At 38.5% G+C, this 24,367-nt stretch overlaps 1 protein-coding gene across 2 annotated transcripts in view; it reads left to right on the top strand.

Moving 5' to 3' along the window:
• The window catches only part of GUSB (glucuronidase beta), an 875,001-nt gene that overhangs the window by 66,132 nt on the left and 784,502 nt on the right, over nt 1–24,367 (top strand). For both annotated transcript variants that reach the window (XM_044054225.1, XM_044054224.1), the window contains exon 2: nt 13,964–14,152. In XM_044054225.1, coding sequence (XP_043910160.1) covers nt 13,964–14,152 — 189 coding nt within the window. The remainder of the gene's footprint in view (nt 1–13,963; nt 14,153–24,367) is intronic.

Genomic DNA, 24,367 nt, shown 5'->3' with positions numbered 1-24,367 from the left:
TATCGCATGAATCTCTATGGACAGTCCTAATTAATGTATTTATTTGTTTTATCAGACTTCTGACTTTTTGGGTTTTATTGACCTTCTGCAGTCTATTTATTTCACTGATCTTCATATGTCTAGCTATCTCTGTTAAATCCAAGCAACTCTTCTCTTAGCTCATTTTCTTCTAAACTAAGGGCACATTTTTGTTCCCCATTTCCTGTGGGCATTCTATAGAGAGTTCTATAGCATCTTCCTGTGGCACATTCTTTTCAGTTTCATCCTGTGTCATCCATTGCACTATCATTTCTCAACATTGACTGTGTTAGAGTTGCCACAGTTTCCTGTTCCTTCCCTTGCTGTCTAGCTTCAAGTAAACGTTTATACTGGTTTATTGTTGAAGGCTGCATAATGTCTTCATATGGGTACTGCCCAGTTCTTCCTGTTCCACTGGTTTCTTTTTAATTTGGATGTGTATTGCTGTATTATGTTGTGGTGCTTTCTGAGTTAGATTTTCTACACTGAATTCTTCACTCCCCAGGTACTCCATAACCTCAGTTTCTATTTCTTTAACTTCTCCATTACTAATCTTTTCTGCTTTTCCTCTTTGTCTGTCTTATTTTTTGTCACAAAAAATATATATATTGATTCGGAAAAACAATAAAAACTTCAAACAAACCGAAAAACAGAGCCAGTATAAAAACAGGTTCCACTTTAATTCTTCTTTTCAAACAATGGTACATCCGAAGGATGACGAAAGTGCTTACTGTTTGATGTACCATTGTTTGAAGAGAAGAATTAAAGTGGCTCAGTTTTTTGGTTTGTTTGAAGTTCTTATTTTTTGTATTATAAATCTTTCCATGTCCAGATTCCTTTGCCTGTATTTCTCTTCCGATATCTTTGGTGCTACTCTTTTTATATTGATGAAGTTTGCTTTCTCCTTTGCATAGATATTACACCATATTAAATGTCTTTTTCATTCCCACGTCCATATTTCCTCTTCAGATGTCTCCTCATCTTCCTGTTTCTCCTTACTTTGGGGACTCGTTCCATCATGCTGTGATGTAACCTGTGTTAGACCTTCTACACTAAATCCTTCACTTCACAGGCACTCCATAACTTCAGATTCTGTTTCTTAACTTCTCCTTTACTGATCTTCTTTTCTACATTTCCTCTTTGTGATCTTATTTTTTTATTGTGAAATTTTCCATATCTGGATGCCTTTGCTTGCATTTCTCTTAGTGTCTTTGGGGCTGCAATTTTTGTATTGATTAATTTGGCTTTCGACTTTGCATAAATATCGCACCATATCAAATCTGTCTTTCTTTCCCATGTCCATATTCCTTTTTTATACTTTTCAAAAATCTGTAGGTTTTGTTGTTTATATTTTTGCACTTCCTCAGATGCTTCTTTTTTCAAACAAATCTAAGTTTCTTAGTCTATATAATGTTTTTCACAAATCATTTGTATTAATGAACACACATTTTTATTTGAGGCTTCTGAAAGTTTTTCTTGTGGAATTATTTTTCTTTCTTCTAATTTCTCTCTTAATCTTTTTGTATATTTTGTGACTGGAAATTTTGGGCTTTTTGCATAAAAAGTGTCTGTGTACCCTCCACGTAGTTTCCAGGCGGACATCAGCTTTACAGATCCTACACCGCTTCCATGATATAATGAAGCAGCATGTTGAGGAGCTTACTCTGTTTTCACAGACAGCAAAGGCCAGAACCACGACTATGAGAGCATGACATGTGTAGCAGGTGGGGCCATGATAGCAATATGAGTGCAGTTAATGGCCTTGAGGATCTCGGAGAAAGGGATGTCATACAATGCTCTCATTGTGGTGGTTCTGCTCTTTGCTGTCTGTGAAAACAGAATATGTTTCACAACATGCTGCAGCATTATGTCATGGAACTGGTGTAGGATTTGCAAAGCCGATGTCCCCCTTATAGATGGTGGTGTGGTCTGGGAGGTGTAGATGAGTCCTTAGCCATGCTTGAAAGTTGTATCGTGCACACACAACAGTGCCTACTTCCATGGAACCAGCATATCCAAGACTTTGTGGTTGGCAGTGTGTGCACTGACCAGTTAGATGGACCTGTAGAAAGTTAGTCCAGTCATGCTGGTATAGGTTGGCTATGTGCCAGTTATGATAATCCTGGGAACTACGTGGAAGGTGCATAGACACATTGTATGAAATGCCATGTCCATTGCATACCACCTGGCCGTTCATGGAACAGAAGCCATTCTGGTTGACATCCTAGGTGGCATGTGGAGCAGGTGGGGCCATGATAGTAGTACGAGTGCAGTTAATGGCCTTGAGGATCTCTGAGAAATGGGCTGTGTCATACAATGCTCTCATAGTGGTGGTTCTGCCCTTTGCCGAGTATGCTCCTCAACATGCTACAGTATTATGTCATGGAACTGGTGTAGGATTTCCAAAGCTGATGCTTGTAAAACTCCTAATGTGTCCTTTCAGATGCTGAAAGATCTCTGTAGCTAAAATGATTGTTACAGAAGTCTTTGTGTCCACTAGGGTGGGCATTCCATTCATCCTCTTTTATTCCATGTATGGGCAGCACATATCTATTAACTCTCATATGGGGCCTTTTTCACCATGGTAGCAAGTCAGTGATGTCCTGTTCATGGAGGCAAAGTATGTTGGCAGCTGATGGATCCCTCTGCAATGTCAAAGGTGACCACATGCAACATTGTGGGCACTGGCTGGACAGGTGACCATTAAGTCATGCTGGTCTGTTAATGCTGATGCTGCTTACTGTATCCTAATGTGAGCGAAGCTGCTGCTCTTGCACATAATCAGCCCCCTTTCTGACATTTTTACATGTGGTCAGGGTGTCATATTAGCTATTGACATTTCCCTCAATTCAGAACCGCTGTACCTTCTTCACTGGTCATACTCTGCTACCTTGGGTCTTCCCTCAGAAAATCATCCATCTCTTAGCTGGATATCCTCTCCTCCTATTACTTTCTTCTTGTTTCCCTCAAATTTCCTTTACCAAATCATCCTTTTCTTTCCTGCACATGTGAGTGAACCACTGTAATCTGATGTTCATCGTGTTTCACTGCTGCAGTCATTACACTTGGGTTATCCTGCCGTCAGGCAATCCCGCAGTTGGCCAGAGTTCCAAAATCTTGGTCCGGTCTCAGTTGCTGTCGCTTCTTCCCTGACGTCAGTGCGCCAGTGGTATACAAGATGCAGCGGATGCCATTTTCTTCAGTCTTTCTTGCCGCGCGGTGCCCGAAGCAAAAGCAGTTCGCAAGTGCCGGTCGGCCAACTCCTGAGATTTTTGAAGTCGAATTTCAGAACCGAAGTCTGCAATAAAGCTAAGTACCCTGTTGGGGAAACTTTTTATTGCCTCAGACCGATGTCAGTAAAAGTTAATAATTGTATTTCTTGTGGGAAGCAAATACCTCATAAGGATTTTCATTCTTACTGTATTCCATGCCTAGGCCCAGACCACCACATCACTAGTTGTCTGTTTTGTGCTAGATTTAACAAATGCACGATTAAACGTCTGTTTGATTTTGCTCGCCATTATTTTGGCTGAAGGTTCAATTATACCATGCCGTCAGAACAGCCGACGACTGGAATACACAAAAAACGCAAAGACAAGGATAAGGACAGGCAACCGAGGTCCAAAACCAACGACAACGCCTCTTCCAGGCCAGTCGCCAGTTTGCCGGTGCTCAGTGAGGTGCTTTCACAGCCCCTGACTTCCGCTGCCTCAGAGCCACAGGCCGCCTTGAACTCCCACGTGGAGACAGCTAGGCCTCTGGAAACTTAAAGTGTTGGGCCTACGGAAACTATTCCCTCAGATGGGTCCGGAGCCGTTGAGCAGGCATCGGCTTCTGAGGGTGTTTTCAGACCTTCCCAGCTTACCATCAAAACAGCAACCAAGTCAAAAACTCCATTAAAGACAAAGAAACAAGTACAGCATTCTCCTGCACAGGCCTCCATGCCTAAGAAACGGATGCTTAAAATGGCTGAAAACCTAATTACTCTGATCAGGGGTTCTCATCCCCCTCCTGATAAAAGGCCTAGTCAGGATACAGACTATGATTCCTCTGACCAGGTTTCCATTTCCTCTGATTCCTCTTCAGACCAGGGATACTCTTTACCCCCCTATGAGGACTCTGATGCTGAAGAATCAATCCCTTCAACCTCTCCTCCTGATGGTTACTCTTTTGGGGAAACTTTACACACCATGAGGGAGCATTTCCATTGGGAGAGCCAGGATTATTCAGAATCCAAGAAAAGGCTCAGAGATTTTCTGTTCTTGCCTCAGCACAGGCCTATGACTATTCCGCCTGTGTTAGATATTGTGGATGATGTGTTCTCTGAATCTAGTTTAACCCCTGATTCTTTGCCCCCAGCTCCAGTCAAGCCTGACAGGTACTACAGAGTCCCTGACTCACACAAATTTCTTTATAAAAACCCTGCTGCTGACCCAGAAACTATTTCCCAGGGTCCCAAAGGGGTAAAGGCTTCTACTGCTAAAATCCAGTACCCTCTGACAGGGATTCCAGAACATTGGATAGATGGGGGAAGAAAGTTTACACGTCTGCAACTGTAGCAGTAAGGGCCTTAAATTGCCAGTTCCACATGCTTAAATACCAATAATATTTAATGTCTTTGCTGAAACAGAAGATGCCTACAAGCTTAGAAGGTCCTGATCATAAGGAAATGCAGGACTTATTGCATGGAGCTGAACAAGTGGGAAAACATACTCTGCAATGTGGTTTTGATTCATTAGAGGCGTCTGGTAGAGCCGCAGTTACAGGATCTGTGATAAGAGGGCATGCTTGGTTAAAAGAACAAAGTTTACCTGATCATGTTAAGGCAAAATTATTGGATGCTCCTTTACAGCATGATATCTTGTTTGGTGTTAAGGCTGAAGACATATTAAAGAAAATGGAGGATAAAGCAAAATCTATGCAGACAGTAAAGGATTTCTTACAGGTACAGCCTCCTAGATTTAGCAGAAATTGACCTTCTAAAAATTGGTACTTTCCGGTATCAGACAGACCACAAAGAGGCAGATACAGACGCCAAAGAGGCAGATCTCAGCCCCAAGGTTCTTACAAACCAAGACAGTGGGGTACTTCAACCCCTAAAGGAGGAGAAGACAAGTCACAACCTTATAGGAAACCGTCCCAATGACTTCCCCTTTCAAATGCCAAGCTTTTGCCTTTTGGCAGCTCCCTTAGGGGGGAAACTAGCACTTTTTGCACAAAATTGGCATATAATCACCCAAGACAAATGGGTTCTGGATATTGTGTCTCAAGGTTACAAGTTCCACTTTCACACACTACCAAGGCCAAAAGGAATGCCAGATCTGCCACAAAACCAATGGGTAGAGGCACAAAAACAAATTAAAGCCCGAGATCTATTTAAAAAGTACCAGAACAGGAACAAGGACAGGGATTTTACTCAAGACTTTTCTTGGTCCCCAGAAAGGACAAAACTTGGAGACCCATACTGGACCTATCTATTCTAAATACTTGCCTGGATATTCCAAAATTCAAAATGCTGACACTACAGCAGCTTCTTCCCATGCTGGGCAAGAAGGCTTGGCTTGTTACTTTGGCCCTCAAAGAGGCATACCTGCATGTCCCTATCGGACAAAATCGCAGAAGATACCTCAGACTCATAGCTGGCACAATGCATTACCAATTCTCTGCACTGCCCTTTGGATTATTTACTGTGCCCAGGGTTTTCACAAAATGCCTGGCACCAGTAATTGCATTTTGCAGACAGAAAGGAATTCAAATATATCTTTACTTGGACGACTGCCTTATACAAGCAGAGAGCAAGGACATTCTACTACAGCATCTGGCATTTGTAAAAAGATTACTTATGGGCCTAGGGTACACAATAAACGAAAAGAAGTCAAAACCAGTGCCCTCACAAGAGATAATATTCCTGGGTGCAAGCTTAAATACAACTGCCCAGATGGCTTATCTCACGCCAGACAAGCAAGGACAACTGACTCAGTATTTTCATTTGATGGCAACAAAAACCCAACTCCCTGCAAGAAAAATTCTGCAGGCCTTGGGGTTCTTGGCGTCCTGCATACTACTAATACCATATGCCAGACTGCATATGAGGAAGCTACAATGGTATCTAAAAAGTGGCTGGACTCAACACTGTCACAGCTTGGAAACAATAATACCACTCATTCCCTGCCTACAACAGGAGTTTCTATGATGGGCACAGGCATGTCACCATAACAAGGGACAACCTTTCACTTTACCCACAGCCAGGCAGACACTCGCAACAGATGCATCAGACTACGCCTGGGGAGCACACATGGCAGGAAAATGTATCCAGGGCAAGTGGACCGCAGACCAAATGCATCTCCACATCAATCAAAAAGAGATGTTAGCTGTACAAAATGCCCTGACAGCTATCGAGGACCTTCTGCATCCAGGACAACTACTACTAACGACGAACAACACCACAGTTATTTGGTACATAAACCAGCAAAGGGGCACTCATTCCTACCCCCTATGCAGACAAACCATGACCTTGTGGAACACAGCACTGACCTATCAAGTTCATCTGCAAGCACAATTCCTGCCAGGAAAGAAAAATACTCTGGCAGACGACTTAAGCAGAAATATCATGGATCCTCACGAATGGAAATTAAATCCACAAGTATTCAGCATGTCACAAAAATGGGGGTGCCCAGACAGATCTCTTTGCCTCCCCCCTGAACTGCCTCCCCCCTGAACTGCCAACTACAGAAATTCTGCACAAGGATTTACCACACACAAGCATGGAAAGTTGATGCTCTCTCATTCAGCTGGAAAACACTAAAAGTTTATGCCTTCCCACAACTTCCTCTCCTATCAAAGGTACTTCTAAAAGCCAGACTAGAGAGACCAAAAATTGTCCTGATTGGGTACCCAATCTTAAAGAATTTGGCTCAAGGCCCAGCATGGATTTTACCTCAAATTCCTCATCTTCTGACTCAGCAAAACAATCAGATCTTGCACAGCCATCTCAAAATCTTAAATCTGGTTGCATGGCAGATATCCTAGCCAACCAGCCAACATCTCTCTCTAAAGCTGTTATGGATGTCATTTTGGAGGCCAGGAGGCCCAGCACCAGGAAATCTTATTCAGAAAAGTGGAAGAGATTCTGCGCCTGGAACCAGGCTCAGGGCCTTGACCCTCTTGCTCCAAATATTCCTCAGATATTACAATACTTAACTGAGATGCTGGACAAAGGCCTTTCCTTTTCATCTATTAAGATCCACGCCTCTGCCATTTCAGCTCATTACAACATGGATCCTCCTATTTTTTCTCACCCATTACTAAGACAATACCTCAGAGGGGCTAAAAACATAAGACTGCCCCGGAGAGCACAAAGACCAACTTGGGACCTCAACTTTGTTTTGGAAAAACTTACTTTACCACCTTTTGAGCCATTCATTTCAGCAGAATTAAAATTTTTGTCATGGAAAACTGCTCTGCTTGTGGCAATAACTTCAGCACGAAAAGTCTGAGTTACAGGCACTAATGGCAGTGGAACCTTTCATCATTTTTCATCAAGACAGGGTTTCCTTAAGAACAAATCCTACATTTATGCCAAAGGTGGTATCCAGTTTGGCTCTTAACCAAACTATTCACTTGACAACATTTTTTCCAAACCCCCAGAATAAAGGGGAGAGACTTCTTCAGTCATTGGACAAAACAAAAGCTTTCAGGAAAACTGAGCAACTTTTTGTATCATATGCTGAAGGATCACAGGGAAAGGCTATTTCAAAACAGACCATTTCAAAGTGGATAGGACACTGTATCAGTTTCTCCTACACACATGGAAAAACTGTGCCTAGCAACATTAGGCCTCATTCTACCAGGGCCACAGCCACTTCAGCAGCCTTTCTTAGAGGAGTACCAACCAAGGATATTTTGGAAGCTGCAACTTGGAGTTCAGTGCACACCTTTACCAAACATTACCACTTACCTCTTTACTCTAAATCCAGAGCTGGCTTTGCCACTGCAGTGCTGCAGGGCCTCATAGCCACTCCAAATCGCTTGTAGACCCAGCCACCCAACCTCAGCTTTGGGATTCAACCCAAGTGTAATGACTGCAGCAGTGAAACACGATGAACATAGTACAATTTTGTACCTACCATAAATGTAGATGTTTGAGTGTATTCACTGCTGTAGTCCAGGTTATCCACCCTCCATCCCCACTTTCTTAGCTGGGACTTACCTATACCTTTCTATCCTATACAACCTATGTGGTGTATTTGCTTGTAGCTAAAGGTATTGTTTTTATTTCTTATGTATGTTTTATTAGCAATATGTATTGCCTACCTATTTGGGGGCACCTGGCATCTGGGGCAAGAAAAACTGAAGAAAATGGCGTCGGCTGCATCTTGTATACCCCTGGCGCACTGATGTCAGGGAAGAAGCGACAGCAACCGACGCCGGACCAAGACTTTGGAACTCTGGCCGACTGGGGACCGCCTGATGGCAGGATAACCCAAGTGTAATGACTGCAGCAGTGAATACACTCTAACATCTACATTTATGGTAGGTACAAAACTGTACTTTCTCCTTCACCTTCTCTGTAATTGAGCTACTGTAGCTTCTGTCCTGATCCCCCTCATTTCTTTTTCTGTTCCACGGTGTACACCCTACTGCCCATATCATGCACTTTTATCGCCATCATCTCAGGCTTTCATAGCAGCTCTGTTTTCCCCACCTACGTTTATACGCTGGACAGCAGCATTGGTTGCACCATTGTTTTTCAAACCTTACTTTTCAACTTCTTTGGTATTAATCTGTCCCACCTTACCACTGACATTTTGTATCCGTTGGCTGCGGTGAGTCTAGCTTTGATTTCTTCAGACTTCCCTATTCAGCCACACCTCCCAAGTACTTGAAGCTGTTAACCTATTCCACTGTTTTTCACATCTGCCCGAGTTGGTGGTAGCTCTGACAAATAGGTACCATGGGATCTTTTACATTCCATCGAAAAGAGTAGGCGAAGTTCCCCAATGCCCTGGCCAAATTCAACCTAGGAGTATAAATACAACCTCGAGTCTCCCCTGAAAAAAAGCTACTAGGTTAGTTGAACTAACCTGGTCAAGAAAGGACAGATAGACAGATGGATGGAAGGATAATTTCAGGCTTCTTTTTAGTCATGACCACTGTCTTGTCTGTACTCTTTCATATTGTGTGTTTTCAGGTTTGCATTCTAGTTCCTTATCATTTCTTACATTTCCTGTTCAGAACATGCTTAGATCATCTGTATGCAGCAGCTTTATTGATCTCTGCCCTCAGGCTTCTTTGTTGATACAGTCCATCACCAGCATGAACAGGAATTGTCTTGGAGATGAGTCTAGATGCTCACTGAGTCCCACTGGGAATTCCTATTTGAGTACAGACACAATTTGTACTTTTGTCATTCCATCCCTGTACCTAGTTTTGTACTAATTCTACCAATGTTTACAGGACAAAAAAAACGTCAGACTGCCCAAATCAGTTTCCTCAGGAACTTATATGCTTCCAGCAAATTTAGGAATACCCATTGGAGCTGTTTCCTCCTCTTCTATACATTGGCAAATCCTGCTGCTCAGAATAGATTATTTCCACAAGCTAATCTTATAAGTTTCTGAATCACTCTGCCTTGTTTGATTTCATCATTTGGATACATGATAATTCAGTTTAGCATACCAGTACTCATTTACATGCCATTCGTTGTTCAGTCATTTGCATATGAGGCATGCAGTGGATTTCTGAGGTAGCGTCATCATTTCTGCCTACATCTCTGAACCTCTTCTTCCCTGCCTATCTCCGCCTACTGTGCTGTTTCACGTAATGCAGTGCACTGTTTGTTTTCAAATGTCTTGGCCAGTATCATGGCAGTTTGTAGTACCAGCTACCTTTTGTAAAGAAGAAGAAAGCTGTCAGTAATACTCGTGGAATAAGGTGCATAGGTTTAAACTCTTTATCCCTTTTTTTCTTATAAATGCAGAATTAACTGCTCCTTCAAGGAAGAAAGTTAGTATCCCGTTATACATCTGCTTGAGGAATAATGTTAATGTACCAAGCAAGGCTCATAGATTTGTATGTCAATTTTATCACTGTCACACACAGGCATACCAGGATGTTTTTTTAAAAAAGTTAACAATTGAATAGCTGTTTTTTTGTCCAGGAGCTTAGCCAATAACTTTGGATTAGAGAGTGGTATTTCATATAGCTCTTATGCTGTATTTTTAATTAATTAATTTTATTTATTTATTTATATTTGTTTACTGGGGTAGTTCACGGGTCAGTATTGACCAATTTCAGGCTCAGCCCATATGAAACGCATGATATTTAATAAACAAAAAATACAGAAATGTAAACAACAACAGAACAGTCCAGACTAATTACATAGAAAAAAACTGTATATATACATGAACAAGGACGGTGAGATGTACATTGTATACATTAGTTTGTGAAGTGGGTCAATCTTCAGTGAATCTTGAGAGCCGAGAAGAGACTTGGAAAGGAGAGAGGTTAAATAATATGTCCTGTGTTGAAGCAGGAGCATTTGCCTTGGATGAAGAAGTGCTTTTTGAGTTGCATTCTGAATTTGGAATCAGTGTTGATTTCCTTAATGTCGATGGGGAGAGTTTGCCGAAGAGTAGGTGCCTGAGAGGCGAAAGCATGTGGAATTTACTAGGGGTGATGAAAGTTGGTATGGCTTGTGTGTAGCGTCTCAGGTAGTATGAGGAGTTTTTTTATTGTGAAGTTAAGCTGTGTGGAGTTGGAGTAATTTGTAGAGTTGGGATCCTAAAAGTAGGTTAGATTTTTGTTTTACAGGTAGCCATTTGGATGTTTCTATGGTCTTACAGTGATGCTGGCAGAGAGGTGAGTTTGTAATGAATCTGCAGGTGCTGTTAGAGTAAGTCTGGAGTGTGGCACTGTTTTTCTTGGAGACAGAAGCAAAAACTGGGAGCCCATATTCAGCATGAGAAAGGAGAATTCCTTTGCCAATGACTGCTCTGCCTGGTTGGGATAGAAAAGGGGAGATCTTTTAGGCCCAGAAGAGGAGGGAGTTTATTTTGGCTCTTATTTTGTCTGTGTGGAAATGGAAGGTTGGTGACTGATCAAGCCGTAGTCCTAGATATTTGAAGGTGAAAGCTGTCTCTGTGAAATGGTTGTGTAGATCAAAGATAGTTAAAGCATTAGGTGTTTGGTGAATTTTCTGTGGAGTTCCAAAAAGCATAGTTGTGGTCTTAATGTGGTTGAGAAGTAGTTTATGGTTTATGAGCCATTGTTGGAGCTCATGTAAGTCTGGCTGAAGTTGGCATTGAATATTGGTGTGAAAGTGCATTATGCTGATGACATGATACATTTACCAGAGTATAAGCTGGAGAAAGGGGAGTTCACAAGGAAGTTTAATGAGTATGGAGAAGGGGGGGATGGATCCTTGTGGTACACAGTTCGTAACAGGTGCAGATTCTGATTGGGAGGATCCTATTTTAACTCTGAAGTGTCTTCTTACTGAGGAAGTTTTTAAACTAAGGAGCTGAGTCTGGACTGATACCAATTTTGAGTAGATTGTTCTGGAGAAGGTAGTTGTCAGTGAGGTCACATGCCTTTGTCTGGTCTGTTATTAGGATATATGTAAGGAAGCCACTGTCAGAGTTTAGCAGGATGTCATCGGATAGGGAATAAAGTGCCGTCATAGTGCATCTTCCAGGCCAGAATCCATGTTGTTTAGAGAAGAACAGGTGGTACTGCTGATTATAGAGGTAGAGTTGGGTGTAGACTATAATTTGGGTTGGTTTGCTTTGGAAGGGGTTTAATTAGAACAGTTTTCCAAATCTGTGGAATAATGTTTAGTGCGAGACATAGATTATATATGTGGATGAGAAAAAGCAAAAGGTGCTCTTTGTAGACTAGATACTTCTTTGGGATGTATGCATTTAAAATGGAATAGGTGGGGTGAATGGTGGTGTGGCGAGCAGTGCTTGATCTGTGGGAGTTGTGGACTTTATTGATAGGAGATTGCTAAATTCTTTAAGGAAATCTTCTGGAGTAAGTTTTTAGACAGGATATCATGAGGAGGGTTTCTTACTGTATGTTGTTAAATTCTTCCCAAAAGTGTTTGGGAGAATGTAAGAGGATAGTTTTTGTTTGTTTGGAGATTTCTTTTGTGCCTTCTGGCAGTCTTCTTGTCTAGGTTACGCAAGAGTATAAAAGAGGTGCAGTTGTCAGTTGTGGGGTGGTCCTTTTACATTTTTGCCTTGCATAGTCCCTTACAGTTAAGATGTTTGAGTTCACTGGATAGACATTCCGTTTTGGTGGGTTTATAAAGCCTGTGGATAAGTGGGAAGAATTTTATCTTACAGTTGGAGAAAAAAGTGGTTTGGTCTTAATTTGATGGCTAGGATTATTTTTAAAGCTAAGTAGTACCTCTTTTTTTTCTGTTGTATCTCTTACTTTTTTTTTTTAGTCAACCAAAAGATTTCATGTTGAATTGTCCAGTATATTCACCTCTTTCCAGTGCATACTTATAGATGCAGTTGTTTATAATATTGTAGACTTAACTGACAGCATTGTGGACAGATTTCCCATTTATCAGTGAAAGAATAAAAAATATATAGCGTGGATGATATTTACTGTTTCATAACTTCCATAAGAAAAGTCAAGAAAGGATGTTAGATTTTAAATGAGTTGACATTAAAAAGATCCTAAATCTGTCAGCGTTTCTAACAAAATTGAAACCCCTTGTTTGATTTTATTCTTTTTGTTGTAGATTGTTATTGTTTTGATTAGCAAAGCTGATTACAGTGTTAGTGACACAACAGGTAGCACGCTACCCCTTGGTGCTGGAGGATCAAACTGCTGTGGGCACTGTTACCCACACAAGATACTTGGATTAATTTCCCAATACTGATATTGCAGTACACCATAAAAGGGATGTTACACTCCTGAGTGTGCTATCCTTTGGATTAGACATTAAACTGAGGTCCCATCTGCCTGAGTTGGTGTTTGCTCAGGTAGATGTAAATTGGCACAAACAGCAGATGAAAACATAAGGATAAATTCCAAAACCAGAAAAAAAACAATCACATACACTATAAAGGCACACGAGAAGTTTTAGTGCTTTCGTCCATACAATAAGTACATAACGCACCTTGGGCTTAAGAATTTGTGAGAGAATGTGCATAATTTATTTAGGCAGTTTGGTTGTTAGATGATCTGAAGAAGTCCTTTTATTTTTATTGTATGGACAAATGCACTAAACATTAAACTTCTCTAGTGTGTCGTTATGGCTTGTTTTTTTTTTTTTTTTTTATTGGAAATGTAAAAGATCCCATGGCACTTGCAGAAAAAAAATCGGGGGGAAGTTCCAGGGTGCTCTGACCAAATCCCACTAGTCCACTTAAACAACACCTCGGGTCTTTCCTGAAAAGAGAACAGTTGCCTAGTGGGTCTAACCTGGTCAACAAAGAGTATGTAAAATAAAGAAAAAAAAACATAGAACATAGTTGGACACATTTATTTGTTGTTCAGTAGTTTACCCACTTATTATTTGAGTAGTTTAAACTGAATGGACAATACAGATTTATCAAAGATAAAGTCCTGAAATGTATTCAGTAAAACTCCTTGTGCTCTGCAGTGGACAAGGGTAAGAGTACTGTTGGTTTCATAATATTATAGTGACTGTCCGCTATAATCTGATTTTTTAGTTTGTGAACAGTTTCTAATTCTGTACAGTTTTCTTAGCTTCTGGCTTTCAAGTGACATCCAACAAATGTTGACATCGTTTTAATGAAATAAGGTGTACCTTGGAATTCATAGTTTGTATTTTTGGCAGTGTTTTTGAATGTGTATACAATAAAATGGTCAATCTGCTTGACTAAGAAGACCATCATCGGACTATAGCTTGTACCATCAATTTACAGAAATGAGACAATTTCACGTTTGTGTTTCGCTTTTTCAGTCTGGACCTGTCATTGACATGCCTGTGCCTGCCAGTTTCAATGACATCACTCAAGAAAGCCAGTTAAGAGATTTTATTGGCTGGGTTTGGTATGAAAAAGAAGTGTGGATCCCGCGGCAGTGGATTTTATCTGATGCAGGTTTGAGAGTAGTTTTGCGTGTTGGAAGTGCCCACTACTATGCAGTTGTTGTAAGTATACTGTATTTTGATAACTTTTTATCTGTCCTCCCTTAGATGGTCAACTGTTAGTCTCCATGGTTTCTACACTTGCATTTGATATAGCTTGTCTGTCAATTGAGCACAGTGGTTCTGTTTTGTAATGTTTGATATCTGAAATTATGAATAATACTGCTAATTTTGAAAGTTGTATTTTTCATAAGGAAACATTTTTTAACTGTTACTTGCACTTTAATAGCAAACATCCTGGGTTTATTAAAAAATAATATATCTAGGGGTCAATATATTAGGGCTTCTAGGTTTAATTACGAGGGAGCCATATTTTGAGAAAGAGGTTGAGTTTATTAGAGTGAGGATATAAGAAAGAACAGCTGTTGACTAGTGTCAAAGAAGTATTCTCTAAAAGGCGCACACATTTTGCTCCTAATTTATTTAAGCCTTTAGAGAAATTATTACCTGGTATGACTTGTAGTAAGACCACCCCTATGTGTAGTCTTGATATGTCCATGGACAATACTACTTCTTTCGACTTTTCCCGGTTAGGTGTAGTTTTCATAAAATCATTTGTGACAATTGGAGAATTTTAAGTGGCAATAATAATATTTATAAAGTTGTAGGGGAAAAGCCATTGTTTGTTTATAAGAAAAATAACAGTTTAAAAACTTTTCTACAAAGTGACAATGCTTTAGTTACACCAGCTTTTACTATGAAAGAAAATGGAACCTACAAGTGTGTCATGTGCAGCACTTGTAGATATATTTATGAAGGTTATTTTATTATATTACCCCATATTGAAAAAAAAAACATTATCTGTTACAGGGAGATTTACCTGTAAATGTAAGGGAGATTGTGTATATTAGTTTGTTCAGGATGTGATACATTCTATGTTGGAATGACCTCCAGAACATTAAATAAACGAATCAAAGAACATCTTTATTCTATTATAATAACAATGCACTGTATAGACTTAGTAGGTTGTGTGAAAACTACAAAACGTCTTTATGCTTTGTGACAGAGCAGGTCCAGAAAAACGTAAGGGGTGGTGATTTTAAGAATCGAATTGGTGAAAAAGAAACTGAATGGCAAATAAGATTATGAGCTGATGAACATCCAGGACTAAATGAAACCATAAATATAAAGTGTTTTTAAAAGACCAGAGGTTGAAAGTTGTGAGCTAATATGTTGCAAGTTTTCTAATGTTTTCTTGTGTATGTGTTTTATGTATGGTCCTTTAAGATTTTGTGTTATTTTATCGATTTGTTTTACTTAGTTGAATAATTGAACGTGTATTTTGATTGGAGGTTTTGTATGTACAATAGCCTTATCTGTATGGTTATATCCTGCCAAAGGTACAACAGCCAGCTAGCTTCCAAAGCTTCAAGTCACTTTGAAAGAGGCACCCGTTTTTGCTTGACCATGGAACAAACTACTGGTGCCATGGTCAGTCCTTCTTCCAGCCACAAAAATAAAAAAATTAAGCAAAAAGCCTATGCCACCACAGCAGGCTAGCAGTTTTCCTCAGCCACAAGTGGGTGACTCTGCTGTGCTCATTTGTTGTACCTCAGACCACTCATCTTTTACCTTTGGATTCATCTGGTATAGCACCTACAGGAACTATGGACTGGAGGTTAGCCATGTCCTGGCTGTTGGGGTCTCCTCAGTGGGCAAGTGAGAACCACTCTAGTCTGTACTGGTAGAGGGATTTGGGAAGGTTTCACTTTTGTGTCAGAATATTGTGCCCATTCCTGGGGAAGCTGCTAAGGAAGTAGGACAGTTTGACCCTGGATGATTTGACCTCAATGCAATTGTACACACTTTCATGTTTAAATTTTATATTTATTGTCTGTGGGAGTAGTTAGTGGGCTATGTGACCTCAATTATATAAAAAAAGTTTTTAAAGTTTTATAAAAGCATTTTATTACTTAATATTTCAATCTTGATTTTTTTCCATAATGTTAATTTATTTAACATTTTATTTAAATTGTAAATATAATTAATTGAATTAATAACAAGTTTTTAAAATCAGCATTATTTAACATTGTAAACATTAATATTATTACATGTATTTCAAATGCAGATATTTTAAACAATTACATGATGTCTTTTTTTTTTCTTTTTGTAGGTAATCTTTGACATTTTCTCAGTAACTGAGCTGTATATAACATTTTTTTCTTTGTCAAATTGTCTGGTTTATTTATTTATTTTTGCCATGCCATTTCAGTGGTGACCAACAGGTGGCAGTAGTCTCATATTTTTAGTCTGTTATGCTGCATCTGTACTTTAGAAGTAATTAATCATGCTTTGCATTCCGTATCTGTAGTACAAGCTGATTACCAACTCCAGTAATTGTCTTTATTTTTTTTGTAATATACAGTGTTTTCATTCCATTACTTTGTTTATTTTTCCGTCTGTGTGTTACATTTTTACATTTAACTTTTATTTCAATTTGTATTGTTAGTTCTGGTATTGAAAGTGCCTTCTGTGTGGAGTCTGCATGTCCTCCCCACGGTCGAGTGGCATTCGAAAGACATGCGTATAATGGGCGTGCCTTTGTTGAAGGTTGGGCGTCAAGCTGGCACCTCGGCACCCGTAAAAATCTACTGCCAGTCATTAGCGGACCAGAGTTCCGCTGTGGTGACCCCTAACCGGGAAAAGCCGAAAGAAGAAGAACAAGTTCTGGTATTGAAAGTAGCTTATTTTTTTGAGTTACATAGGGTTTTTTTTTTATTTTTTTAATGTTTATTTATTACAACATGTTGTTCTGCGTTTTTACTTATGTAATATCTGATCATTTATCTTTATACGGTTTTAGAGCTGTAATTTGAATGTTTTAATGTTTTCCTTATGGGGTCAAACCATCCGGGATCAAACTGTCCAAGGTCATAAAGTCCCATACCCACTGCTGATCCCATTAGTAATATGGGTGGCCCCATTTTTCATCTCAAAAAGAAACAGAAAACCAATCGTGTATCATCTACTTCTCATTTTATTTGGATAGGAGTAGTTTACTGGGTGGTCTGACTTGGTGTTTAATTCAGGCTACTGATCCTTCATGAAACTTAGTTTTTGGTAAAAGAAAGAGGGATTCCTCTTTTTCTGAAGGGATTCCTCTTTTTCTGAAGAGATTCACGATTTTGAGTCTGAACAGGAAGCTACAGGGATGGATACAGATTTTTTTCTTTCAGATTTCTGATTTCATACTCCAAGAGGGCTCAGTTTCTGAATCTCATTGTGGGAGTTTCTCTCTTACTGACTATTGCTAGAATTCCCAGTGTTTTTCAGTGTGAGAACACTGAGGTTTCTCAGTCCATCAGAAAATACTGTGAGTTGTTACAGAAGGATTTTCCAGAACCCATGCCCATTCCTCGATTCTGTCTGCTTTAGAGGACTGTTACTGCAAAATTCCTGATAGCCACTGCCCCTAAAAAAGGCAGTTAGGATGTATAAAGTTCCTCAGTCTTTTAAATTTTTATAGACTATTCCCAAACCTGACCCAGCAGCTATAGCTTTTTCTTTTAAACAAGAAACATCTATATTAAATTATCACTTATGACAATACATTTATAAAAATTATAACAAATGCAATTGACACTTTTAGTTGCAAACATTATACATCATTTATAATATATCCAATCATTGTCAGTCAAACATCACATAGCTCATTCAAATCCTGCCTTCTTTTAAACTTCATTCCTTCTTCAAAAACATATTCTGCAGGTTTTGTTCCCACAATTCCCATTTTTTTCTATGTATTTGTTCCTAACCTTTTCTAAAGATCCCAGTTATCTCTGTTGCTGCACTCACTACTTCTAGTACAATTGGTTTAGACTTTGATTTCCATTTTCTAGCAATTGCTTTTTTGGAAGTCAGGATACTTGGACTCAGCAAGGCCTTACTATGTCTAGGCAGTTCTGATTGTGTATCATAGCTCAAAAAATTCATTTATACCAATCTGCTCACCCATTATTTCTGAGAGTAATCTGCACAAAATTTTTAAAGTCTGCAACTCATTCCATTCCCAAAACATGTGTTCACATTTACCTCTTTTTCCCCGTCATACCTCCAATATTTGCTGTCTACCTGAGGAAAAATTCTTTGGAGTCTACTTGGAATATAAAATTACATAAACACTTCCAAGCAAAGATCCTAAATCTTCTAAAAGTTGTTGCATATTTGGGAAGCATACTTATATCCCCCCATTGTTTTTTTGTGAATTGCTTTTCCAGTTTCTATTCCCAATCCTTTCTAACCTTCACTGATTTTTATAGTTATCATGCAATATATTATATGCTCTACTAATTATCCCTTTTTTAGCAACAGCTTATGTTCTAGATTCTATTAAAAACTCTACTAGTGCTGGTCTTTCGCTTAGGATCCCCCTATTTCTTTCTCTTTGCCTATTCTCTGATATCAGTCCTTTGATAGTGAAGGCAATCTCTAGCATGAAGTCCAAATAAATTCTTGGCCTCTTATCATTCTATTACCTTTCATTTTCTGATTATTTGCTCCCAATACCTTGGTTCCTTTGTCAGTTTTCTCCAATAAATTTTAACCCCCCTCTTGCCTATTGTTTGTATCCCTAATTGCAGTCATCCCTATCTGCAGAATCTCCTTTCCCCATTATTGTGTTGGCTTATTTCTTAGAATACTTTCTGCTTCTTTATGAATGTAATTCTCTGTGCGGTTATTCTTATTTTCCTTGGAGATCTGCATCCAAAATCTCAGTCTTTCATTTCTTGAGCATATACCCCCTGTTTCATTGTCATGCCTTTCCACTTTGAATTGTAGCTTTCTGCTTATTCCTTAACTGTGCAGCTCTGAAATACTCATTAAAATCGGGTAATCCCATGCCACCATCTTTTATCAGAAGAATCAGATTATCCCACTTGACTCTTGCCATCTTCCCCTTTCAGATAAAATCTTTCACTTCTTTATTAATTGTATCCACAGCTTCTCCTCTGGTTGATAAAAAATATGTTTGACCTGCGTATAAAACTCAAGGGACTAAACATATTTAACTGCTTGTATCTTGCCATCTGTAGTCTTAAAAATGGAGCTTCCAATTTCTCAGTTTTTGTATTATCTTTTGAATAGTCTCTTCCTACTTACCCCGAAAAGTCTTGAAATTGTCTCAAAATGTTCGACAACACTGCAATGTCCTTTTCTGGTGTTATCAGCATAAAATAATATAATATGCAAGTAAAGCCTGTTTTTCTTGACTACTATAACAGTTATATCCTTGAATTTCTGAGTCCCTTATTTTCATTGCCAACTGTTCTAAATATAATGCAAATAACACAGGGGGAACAGGACACCCCTGCCTGGTTCCTCTTATTAAATAAAAATTAATGGAGAGGAACCCACCCACTTTAATTTTTGCCTCAGATCCTTCATATATTTCCCTAAGCAACATTATAATTTATCAGGGAATGCCAGTGCTTCCATTGCCCTGATTATAAAATCCCACCTTTCTCTGTCAAATGCTTTATGTGCATCAAGACCCAACAACAGTGGTATTTTCTTGTATTCCGCTTCCCACTAGATCAATATTCTGTTAATGTCAAACGTTTGCTTCCCCTCCACAAAACCACATTGATCCATATCTATCAATGTTGGCATCACCTTTGCCATTCTTTAGCCGTTATAGACATAAAACGGTTTAACTTTATTTAGTGGGGAGTCCGTTGTACACCGCACCAAAGTGTGAAAGTACAACGGCAAGATTTGGGAATGTTGAATTCCATTGTTGTGAATTCAGATGAGCGAATGCTAGTGTGCATTCACTCATTTGAAGTCATCATTCCGGGTGCAGATTGCATTATAGTGGGGATCGGGACATGTACCCTTTCTTTCACTGCAGTGTGATCTCTGAGTTAGTATATTAAAGTACCAGGGGGTGTGAGGGATGAAGGGTGGCTTTTCCCCCCTGCATAACGATGTTTGGACACATTAGGAAATTTCTTCCAAGTGTGAATGTTGTGCTGCAGTTCGAAGATGGTTGAATTGGATCTTCCACTATACCATTTTTGATATTTTAATTCATACACATTCTGAAATTCGCAAAAATAAGTTGCATAATAGCGTATTCACATATTAAACTTTCAACTAAATGAAATTAAACCAACATAAACACATGGTTTAGAATTGAAATAGTCCTATATGAAACCGGATCTGAGGGATTTTTACCATCTTTAGGTGTTACACCCACCACCGCTTTCTTCCAGGATGTTGGCGTTTCTACTTCTCTTAAAATACTGTTAAACAAACCCTTCCAGATCTTTATCAGTTTTTTCCCCTTCTAGCTTCCAAACTTCCATAGGAATACCATCCTGGGACTTTCGTTTAGATTGGTTATATTTTAGGTAATTTCCTCCTATTCTGTTAGTAATTGAGCCTAATCTGCTTCTAACCTTGGTATATTTAATTCTTCCATAAAAATATCCATTTGTACCTTTTCTTGATTTTCATATTTCTCTGCTTTGTACAGATTTTTATAAAATTTCTGAAATATTTCTAGTACCTGTACAGGATCTCTTTGTCATATTCCTTCTTATAGCTTCCTAAGCTTGGCAACAACCCCTTCTGCTTTCTATTGCCAGAATCATTGTGCTAAAAGTTTTTGTGCTCTGGATTTATTAATAAAAAGCAGTTGATTAACAACAAGTCTTTCTAAACTCATGCATATTATTAAGGTAATCCCTTATTTTCTGTTTAGCATTCTGCAATTACTCCTATTTTTGTTCTGTGAGATTCCCTGATTCTACAATACTTTTAACCTTTGTCATTCCCTCTAAATAATTCTTGTTACTTCTTCTCCATATCTGCCTTTTTTTTATTTCCACCCTATTTTTATACTACACTTTAATTTTATCCCACTCCTTAGCTATATTTTCAGAAAAAAAATTGGTCTTCTCTACTCCCAAATGATTTCCACTACCTATTCCTTAAATTCCTGTCTTTTCAACAGATGGGTGGGAAAGCAGCTGTGTCTCCTTTTTATTTTAGTTATTATTCACACATGATGTGAAATAGTTATTGGATGTGCATCAGAACTTTCAATTAAATGCACATGTTCCTGTGAAATATAAATTCTGTCTAGCCTAGCCCAATTTTTGTACTTTGGGGAATAATAGATAAATTCACTCCAAACTCCTAGTGCTGAATTAAAATCTTCCATGCCAAATATTTTCATAAAATACTTCAAAAATCTACCCTCTTTTGTTATATTTTCCCATCTGGGATCCCCAGATATATCCTCACTGCTGCAAATCAAATTCCAGTCCCCACCTAGAAGTAATAAGCTGAAAGCTGATTATTTCTCTTAGATTTTTCTTAAACTCAATTATAGCAGTTTTATTTGGCATATAAATACATGCCAGTGTAATCCTCATCCCTTGCAGTAGCCCCTTAGTATTACAAATCTGCCATTATTATATTTTTTATCCTCTTCTGTCACTATTGGAGCTCTTCTTGGAATTAATATAAGTACTTTTTTTTTTTTTTTTGTCCCAGATACTACACTGAGTAACCATCCTAAAATCCTTTCTGTATCACATTCATATGCTTAGTTCAGTTCTTTCCAAATGCATCTCCTGTAGCATAGCTATTTGCACTCTACATTTTTTAGTAGTTTGCATCTCCTGTAGCATAGCTATTTGCACTCTACATTTTTTAGTAGTTCTCTCCTTTTTTTGTATGTATGTGTGGGTCCATTTGTATTTAAAGATAATATAGAAAGTGTTATCATTATCTTAAGAAATTATTCCCACCTGTTATATGTAACAGTTTTTTTTTAAATGTCTAGTTCCAGCTTTTGTGTTTTTTATTATATGCATACATTAATGTTTGGTAGGTTGATCTTTTATTTATACAGTTGTTTCTTGTCCTATCCATTTGAACTTTTTATACAGTTGCCTCTTGTCATATCCATTTGAATTTGTCATGTCTTCCAAAGCTTTTTGTGTTACTGAAAACCATCAAACAAACAAACCAAAAAAAACATACACCCAGAACACCCCTAAAGCCTATTACCTTACTGACATACAAAACTATGTATGTCTTCTTCAAATATTGAAGTTTAACTCTTCTAATAGGAACAATTGTCCCAAACTGACAGCAACACTCATAGACTTGGATTAACCTATAAGGAAGGTTATCAATGCTAAGACACATGGTGTACAGCCTGTGCTTCTACTAAGAGCTTGTCTGTTTTTGTCTTATCTTTATTCTTCTCCTAGATTGGAAAAACACTTGGATGCTTTCAGAAAACATTATCTCCTTGCCGATGAAAGAAAGATATTTTGTTTATATTGCTCCCTTATCAGATTGTCTCCATAGAGACATAAGAACCAGATATACAGTTGCCTCTACAAGCACTCATTTATTTGGTAGAGGAAAAACTTTTATTATATTCAATGTTCTTTTTTATTTTTTGCTTCCCCTTAAAACTTGTTACTAGATCAAGCCAAGGGTCTTAATTCGGTCATTACCCTATGCAAGAGTTTAAAAAAAAAACATCTTTTTTTGTATCCTGCTCTTTTGATCATACTTTTCTAATTCTATTTTTTTTACATTCCAATGCCTACATTTCTTAAAACTGAACAATGATAAAAATTAAGGGGGGCAGTGTTTACTTTAGTATCCCATATGTCACTGAAATAACAGAGTGCTTTGCTTTATAGCATGCAGATTTATGTCATGGATTATAAAAATACTGCTGTTTAAAAACAAAATTTTGTTTTACTTATAGTTAGCTCTTTCCTTCCTCTTCCCCTCTCCGAAATGTTCTTCCAAACATTAATGACATGAAGTAGGGCATATGCTCTTTTACAAGTTTAACAAAGTCAAAAATAGTCCAGTATTTTCAGGTTTTCTTGTTCTGTCATGTTTTACAAATATAATTAGTGCTTTGTAATCCCACATTTATTTGTCAATTTCTGAGTTGCTGGTTTTTCTTCCTGTTAATCGCCATCTCTCATATCTAGTCTCTGCTTCATTTTCAATGTACTCCTGGTTCTTCTAGTCAGCTATTTTTCTGTCTCTCAAGAATTTTCCTTTGAAATATTGGAAAAGGTTTCACTGACACGGTCCTTCTATGGGCTTTATTACCAGAAGGACATGAAGCTGAATTTCGTGTTGTTTGATACCTCCTGTTTTGTTGGACAAACTTTTTTGTATTTCCTCCTTAGCATGGTCTGCATCAAAAATGATTTTAACCCACCAAGAAGGAATGTTCTGAAAATAGCTGGATATAGCAGCTTGAATCTCATGTCTGCTTCTTGACATTCCTTGATTAGTGGAATAAATTTACTGTTCTACCTAGTATACAGTGAGCAATCATTTTCCAAAACACTCCTACTGTCTTCCACTCTTAGTACTTTGTCCGTCTACCTCAGTTTTGTCAGAATCAACTCTTCCTGCTGGTAGGATTGCATCTTTACTGTTAAAGGTCTAGGTTGCTTTCTCATGGCCAGGTTTGAAGCATACACATGATGTGCCCTTTCAGTTATCATCTCCTGCTGTGGAATACCAGTCCAATTGCTTATTTGTGCTTTCATAAAATTAATACAGTCTGTTCCTTCCAGCTTCTCTGGTACAGCAAAAAATCTCAGGTTTTTCCTACAGGTCTGTCCTCGAACACTATATATTATTTTTTGAAACATCTCTTCTTAAGCAGCTTTTTCTTCATTTCGACCTCTGATTTTTGCAGTTTTATCACCTCCTTTGAATGTCTGTTTAAAGCTTCTTCCATTTTTTCCAGCCTTTTGTTATTTGAGTTGATCTACTCCTTCAGTGGTTCCTTTATTTCAATCAGCTCTGAGTGCGTTTGACTTTTTTTTCCCCCTCTAAGTTCCTGGAAGTCAGGTCTTGTACCAAAGCTGGAGCTTGCACTGCTTTTTGTAGAACAGCTGCAGAATCCTTAACAGTCAGTGTGTTTTCTCTTCACGGTTTGTAATTGATTTTCTTTCAGGTTCTCTGAAATTCTTTTTTGTTGTCATCTAGTCAATGCACTTGCCAGCCAGTTACTGAAATTTACCCAAAAAGACAAGTTCACTGGCTCTCTTTTCTGAGCTTCAGTTTTCAGACTGGAAGAGCTGAAATTAAGCTGTTACTCATTGTACAGTCATCTTGGAAGTTCCACCAGATGTAGCTCTAGTCGATGCCCCTTCTGCTAAGCACTTAGCTCATTCCAATCGTATGTTTCTGGTAAGAATGAGGAAATTATTC

Source organism: Protopterus annectens, chromosome 13.part0 (assembly GCF_019279795.1).
Source record: "Protopterus annectens isolate FY-2018-M chromosome 13.part0, PAN1.0, whole genome shotgun sequence".
Lineage (NCBI taxonomy): Eukaryota > Metazoa > Chordata > Ceratodontiformes > Protopteridae > Protopterus > Protopterus annectens.
Note: the sequence above shows the minus strand (reverse complement) of the source record. Positions and strands in the feature narration are given on the sequence as shown.